At 34.1% G+C, this 7,416-nt stretch overlaps 1 protein-coding gene across 2 annotated transcripts in view; it reads right to left on the bottom strand.

Annotated features, from left to right (window-relative positions):
• Positions 5,086-7,416, bottom strand: part of LOC107613954 (subtilisin-like protease SBT3.4) — a 2,873-nt gene continuing 542 nt past the window's right edge. The window contains exons 2-4 of one of the 2 annotated variants that reach the window (XM_021109341.1): positions 7,255-7,352; positions 6,949-6,994; positions 5,118-5,341 (exon numbers count right to left, since the gene is read on the bottom strand). In XM_021109341.1, coding sequence (XP_020965000.1) covers positions 6,987-6,994; positions 7,255-7,352 — 106 coding nt within the window. In that variant the 3' untranslated portion in view covers positions 5,118-5,341; positions 6,949-6,986. Of the gene's footprint in view, positions 5,342-6,948; positions 6,995-7,254; positions 7,353-7,416 lie in introns of both variants that reach the window. The other variant, XM_016316155.2, reaches the window with a different exon arrangement.

The raw sequence follows: 7,416 nt of genomic DNA, 5'->3' as shown, positions 1-7,416 counted from the left end.
CATTAATTGTTTAGCTCACTTATCCCAAATAAGCCTACCTTTTAATCATCCTTGTCAGCCACTTTGAGCCTTTTAATCCCATTTGTTCTATATTTTACCACATTAATAGCCTTAAATGGAAAAACAATTAAATATCCCAATTGAATCTTTGGTTAGCTTAAGATAGAAATTGTGTGTTGATTAAGCATGGGAAAATTGTGGGAACATGGGTTAATAAAGGAATATGTTATGTTCTTACCTTAATAAAATAATGGGAATTTGGGTACCTACTCATGTGAAACTACAAAAATAGTATATAAAATCCATGTGCATTGATAAGTTATGTTTATTTTTCATAGTAAAAAAAAATAGTAGTAATTAAGTAAATAAATAAGGGGACAAAATTACCCCAATTCTAAAATTAAGTTAAGTTCAAAAGATCAATGCATATGTGATAAAAATTTAAGGAAAAGTTAATACATGAGTATATAATGCAAAAGTGAAAATTATGGGTAGCTAGGCATGATTCTAGAGTTATATGGAGTGTATGTATTCTAGATAAAAGCTTAAGTTAGTCAAAGATTCAATTTATAGCTCACTTAGCCATATGTATACCCTTACCCTTACCTTAACCCCATTACAACCTTGAAAAAGACCTCATGATGTTGTATTGGTACATTAAATATTGTTGATTGGTTAGGTGAAAAATAAAGTTTAGAAAGCATGATTAGAGAAGAGTAGAGTAATTACCCTAGACACTTGAGAGACTAGAGTGCATATACACCATCAGTGAGGGTTCAGTGCTTAATTCTATGTTCCCTACTTTCATGAGCTGTCTTCTTACAATGTTACATGTTTTTACAATATAATTTGAATTAGTGAAATCTAATTTATGTTTGTCTAGAAAAGCTTATTTATTTTAACCAAGTAGACAAGAATCATATAGTTGCATTCATATATATAGGTTGCATTGCATAGCATGAGTTTTACATTTCCCTACTCATTTAATTTATCTCCTTAAGCAGTGACGTGAACGCGTGCCTGACGCAAACGCGTGGATTGAAGTCTACACGAATGACGCGAACGCGTGGATGACGCGAACGCGTGACAAGAAAAATCGCTGAATGACGCGAACACGTGGACGACGCGTACGCGTGACCTGCGCAATCTGCAAAAATAACAGAATACGCTGGGGGCGATTTCGGGCCGCATTTTAACCCAGTTTTTGGCCCAGAAACACAGACAAAACCTAGGGAACATGCAGAAACTCAACAGGCATCCACACACATTCAGATACATCGATATTAGGATTGTTTTCAGTTTCATATCTGAATCTAGATTAGCTTTACATTAGTAGTTTATACTTTTGCTTTGGATTTTTGGATGCCGAAGAATCATTACCTCCGTGAAGACATTACTTTAGTTTGTTTCCTTATTCCTTTACTTTTACTCATTGCTCATTGACCCTATTCAAATAAGCTTGTTGCATTTTGAATTTATTAATATATAGAATTACTTTTAATTTTAATTAATTTTAATTCTCTATTTTATTTTATTTAATTTATTATGTCTTCTTATATTTTTATGAATATTAATTATATGTCAATGGAGTAGATTTTCTACTTGACATGGGGGTTGATTAAGAGGAGACGCTTGAGTTGGAATGCTCAAGTGCTTGGTTAATTTGAACATTGTTGGCTAATTCTATATCTACTAACGCTAGACCTTCCCAATGGAAAGGACTAGGATCTATGGATAAGAATCAGTTCAATCACTTGACTTTCCTTTACTCAGTAAGGGTTAACTAAGTGAAAACAACAACCGCTTTACATTACATTTGAGAAGATTCCAACAAGGATAGAACTTCCGATTAATCAATTCCCCAGTCAAGGCTTTTATATTAATAATAATTCTTAGTTTTATTGCTTTAATTTACAAATACTTTAATTACTCATTATCCAATTCAAACCTTCTGAAAAATTTCTAATTGATAAATTATCACACGACCAGGGACTCATACTCCCAGTATTTTTAATTTGAATTTTTGTGACAACCCCTTTTAAATTGAGAAGGCGGATCTTAGCTGGTTGAGAACTATACTTGCAATGCAATTCGTTTATTAATTTCTTAACAGGTCGATTTCCGCCACCATCATCTCTCCTATGCAATTAGCTTTTGACCAGCAGCCAAATGTTTCCCATTTAAGAATATTTGGGGGTGCGATATATGTTCCCATTGCATCACCTAATCGCACCAAAATGGGACCCCAAAGAAAATTAGGGATATATGTTGGATATGATTCTCCCTCTATAGTGAGGTATCTTGAGATACAAACTGGAGATGTATTTAAAGCCCGGTTTGCGGATTGTCATTTTGATGAATCAAATTTCCAACATTAAGAGGAGAGAATAAGCTTCCTGAAAAGGAACTAAATTGGAATGCATCATCGTTGATGCATTTAGATCCTCGATCAGGGGAATGTGAACTAGAAGTTCAAAAAATTATACATTTGCAAAGAATACCAAATGAATTGCCTAATACATTTTTCGATACAAAGAGGATAACCAAGTCGTATATACTAGTGGAAAATGCCCCAATTCGAATTGATGTCCCAGTAGGACAAATAGCCCCTGAAACAAATTCACGCCAAAAGCGTGGCAGGCCTGTCGGTTCCAAAGGCAAAAATCCTCGAAAGAGAAAAGAGGTAAATACTATCCCTGTTGAAAAAGACATAGTAAAGACACCTACAGTTGTCCAAAATTCTGATATAGTTTTAACGCCAGAAGACATTCAGGTACCTGAAATTGTGAAAATGACGAGATCTCGATAAATTATGTCTTTACAGGAGAGAAATGGGACCGAAATAAGGCAATTGTCAATGAAATATTTGCATATAATGTGGCATTAAATATCATGCATGAAAGTAAGGATCTTGAGCCAAGATCAGTCGAAGAATGTCGACAAAGGAATGATTGGCCAAAATGGGAAGAAGCCATGAAGGCTGAATTAGACTCACTTGCAAAACATGAAGTCTTTGGACCTGTAGTCCGTACACCAGAAGATGTAAAACCTGTTGGATACAGATGGGTATTTGTGAGAAAACGAAATGAGAAAAATGAAGTTGTGTGCTACAAAGCCCGACTTGTGGCACAAGATTTTTCACAAAGGCCCGGTATAGATTATGAAGAAACGTATTTCCCTGTAGTGGATGCGATAACATTGCGCTATTTGGTCAGTTTATCTGCATATCATAAACTGCATATGCATTTAATGGATGTGGTAACAGCCTATTTATACGGCTCATTAGATCAAGATATCTATATGAAAGTCCCTGAAGGACTAAAGATATCCAAACCATCTAATGAATATTCACAAGGGTTATACTCAGTCAAATTACAAAGATCTTTATATGGTCTGAAACAATCTGGACGAATGTGGTATAATCGTCTTACTGAGTATCTGGCCAAAGATGGATTCAAGAATGATGATATCTGTCCATGTGTTTTCATAAAGAAATCTGCATCTGAATTCATTATAATTGCTGTGTACGTTGATGATTTAAATATCATTGGGACTCCTGAAGAGATTTCAACAATTATAAAAACTCTAAAAGAAGAGTTTGAGATGAAAGATCTTGGAAGGACTAAATTTTGTCTCGGCCTGCAGATCGAGCATATAAAAAATGAGATCTTTATTCATCAAACAACATACACAGAGAAGATCTTGAAAAAATTCTATATGGATAAGTCACATCCTTTGAGTACCCCAATGATCGTAAGATCTTTGGATGTGGAAAAGGATAAATTCCGTCCTAAAGAAGAAAATGAAGATATCCTTGGTCCTGAAGTACCATATCTCAGTGCCATTGGAGCGCTAATGTATCTTGCTAATAATACAAGACCCGATATATCATTTGCTGTGAATTTACTAGCAAGATATAGTTCTTCTCCAACCAGAAGACATTGGAGTGGAATCAAACAAATCTTTCGATATCTTCAGGGAACGGTTGATATGGGATTGTTTTATCCCTATGAATCCAAGTCACAACTAGTTGGCTATGCAGATGTTGGATACTTGTCTGATCCACATAAAGGGAGATCTCAAACAGGATATCTGTTTACATATGGTGGTACAGTTATATCATGGAAGTCCACGAAACAGACGATAGCAGCAACCTCCTCTAATCATGCCGAAATATTAGCGATACATGAAGCAAGTCGCGAGTGTTTTTTGCTCAGGAGTTTTATCCAATATATCCTGTCATCATGTGGACTTATTGATCATAAGATAGCTCCTACTGTCCTGCTTGAAGATAATACAGCATGCATTGCTCAACTTAAAGGCAGATACATCAAAAGCGATAGAACAAAGCGTATTTCTCCCAAATTCTTCTTCACTCATGATCTTCAAAATCAAGGGACAATTGATTTCAATCAGATCCGCTAAAATAAAAATCTGGCAAATTTATTCACAAAGTCACTTCCAAAATCCTCCTTTGAAAGATTGGTACAAGAGATTGGGATGCGCCAATTTCGAGACATTAAATGATGTCGACAAGAAGAGACTGTACTCTTTTTTCCTTAGTCAGGTTTTTTCTCATTGGATTTTTCTTGACAAGGTTTTTAATGAGGTAGTCCCCATCACAGAGGATATTGTACTCTTTTTCCTTCACTAAAGTTTTTTTCTCATTGGATTTTTCTTTAGTAAGGTTTTATCGAGACAATGATCCTAAATGGACATTTAAAGGGGAATGTTATGATAAGAACGTATTGAATGCCCATTTATAAAATTGGGCGGCTAATCTTTCCTATGCTGAAGGAATAACTTTTCAAGGCAAGTTTAAGATTAATGAAAGTTGAAATCAAAAGCTTGTCATCTGTATAAATAGTAGAAGCAATGATTAAAACAACATAGCAATAACAATCAATAACAATATTCTCTCTCTTTTATACTCTTCTCTCTTTACATACGATACTACTTATATTAGTAGATATATATAAATTATCTTTATTATATTGAGTTAATTATATTGGCTAATATTAATACTAGAGTCTTTTATTTATTATTTTATCTTCTTTATTTATTTATTTCACAACATAACAAAGGTAGAATTGATCACGAATTTGAGTACTTTGATCTCCTAGCCAATTGGTTTGAGCTTATATATGTAATAATATATAATGGATATTCTGAACCCACATATTTCATATTTGTCATAATCGGTTTAGGAACAGGCACATGTTTTGGAGAACCATATAGAAATTGCTTATCCTCAACTCTACTCTACTCTACTGCAGCCTATTTGGTCCTGAATGGAGTTGAAGTTTCCTGTCAGGGACAACCTGAAGAACACCGGGTTGCTCTGCAAAAGTAAGATAGAGATATGAAACATTAAAATGTGTACTACTAGAAGAAAAAGGGAAAAAAAGTAAGGGCAACAGATATAGTGTGACAACTTATGGTCAATCAAAAATAATTATTTGCAAAGATATAGATAGATTGTAAAAAGAAAACGTCCTATAAGAAAATTAGAAAATAACTAGACTTGCTAACGTTGAGATGTAATATGAGGTTCTCATTTGAAATACTTAATGACTGAAAATAAGAACACATGTTCCAACATTCAGTTTTGCGTTATAATTGAAAATAGTTGAGAATAAGTCTCTACGAGAAGCTACCATTTTAATATCAACAAGAAACTGAAACCATATTTATTTTAGATTTTAATTACTTAAAAACGACAAAATATGCAAAATTGATTTTCTTTTTTCAGTTAAAAAGATTTAATGGTAAAATAATCTAAAACAAACACACTCTTAATTTTAAAAACAGTCACTCGAGTAATTGTCTGTATCCTAAAATATTGCAAAAAGAAGTTCATTGGAGACACATATTCAATTATTCACAATGCAGAATCTAATAAACCCATATTCAATTATTCACAATACAAAACCCTGTGATTTCTGGTGCGATTCATTCATCACATTCTTTAGATTCCTATAATTGCAATGGAACAGCACTCAGCAGGGTGGGGGAAGCCTTAAAAATATCTTTTGATGCAAACAAAAGGATAGAGCTTGGCAAGTGGAAGTGCCTCAAATAGGGTAACTTATTTGGAGCAAGAGTGACAAACAAACAATAAAAAGGGAAGAAGAAGAAAAATCAGGTATAACAATGCAGTTCTTGTTCGACTAATTCTATCAGGTAATAAACTATATCCACTTAAAATCAGTGGTTAGAAGAACATCTTAAAGGTGTTTCCTATGTTCAACATTCGACAAAACATGATAGGTGAGAGTGTAAAGCTGAAATAGAGAGCACCCAACCAGCTACCAAACTCTAAGAAAGAAAGCCGGTACCTTCCTTCAATTTTTGTTGATCCTAAAAGGAAAGGATTCTTGGCTAGACTGATTCTTAAATCTTACGGGTGCTGGTTCCTAATATCTAATACTTAACCTAACTAATAATAATGGGTATCACTCATAAAACTAACTCTAACCAACTTTATCCTAATACAGAATTCATAGTACCCCCTAGACTAATAGGAACTTGCATTACAAGAGCATTTTATCATTTCATCATATTTAATACTAGCGAAGATAATCTTTCATCCAATGGTTTGTAATGCTTATTTTGTTTTCTTGAAAAGCTTACTATCAAACATGTATTCCAGTTGCTTATAAAGCTGTCTAGTGTATTATGGTTGTATTAATTGTTGAGTAATCGCAGTTAGGGAAGAAAAAGTGAACCAGTTATCCTAGAATAAACAAATACCACAACCGCTCAAACTAGTCCAACAATAAACCACTCTCCCATTAGAGGAAACAGATTATTTAGCCAGAGAATACCTTTTCAGTGGTACATTTCCATCATTTGTTAAGATTATCTAATACTCTTGTGGAATCTTAACTAGTTCAAAACCTATATATGACAAGCTCAATCCAAATGTTCAGAGATAAAAACACTCACTCTCATCTATCAGGAAACATGCCAAAAGCCACCGCAAATCAAAACCCTAAATAAACAGAACATGAAATTGATAGCGCAAATTACCCATAGTTCACAGGTGACCCATAACACATCAGAAAATTTCAACGGGAGGAAAAATCACAGACCAGATGAGGTCCAAAACAAATAAAAAGGGGTGGGGTTTTGCTTCCAATGCATTCGAAGTCTTGAAATTTCAAAACTACTATGATTCCTTCTTACAAACTTTCCACTCTCAAAACATTCCCCTAAACCCTAAAAAATTATTATTTGAAATAAGAAACTCACTTGAAATTTCAGCAACCTGCTCTGGAGTAAGCTTAGCAGAGAACCCACTAGCTGCGGACTTGTAACTGTACACCAAAGCTTCCTTCGCAGCATCCTCACTACAGTCAACAACCCAGTTTCACCCAAAAATAAAATTATTAAAAAAATACTTTAATTTCGCTC

This window comes from Arachis ipaensis, chromosome B08 (assembly GCF_000816755.2).
Source record: "Arachis ipaensis cultivar K30076 chromosome B08, Araip1.1, whole genome shotgun sequence".
Lineage (NCBI taxonomy): Eukaryota > Viridiplantae > Streptophyta > Magnoliopsida > Fabales > Fabaceae > Arachis > Arachis ipaensis.
Note: the sequence above shows the minus strand (reverse complement) of the source record. Positions and strands in the feature narration are given on the sequence as shown.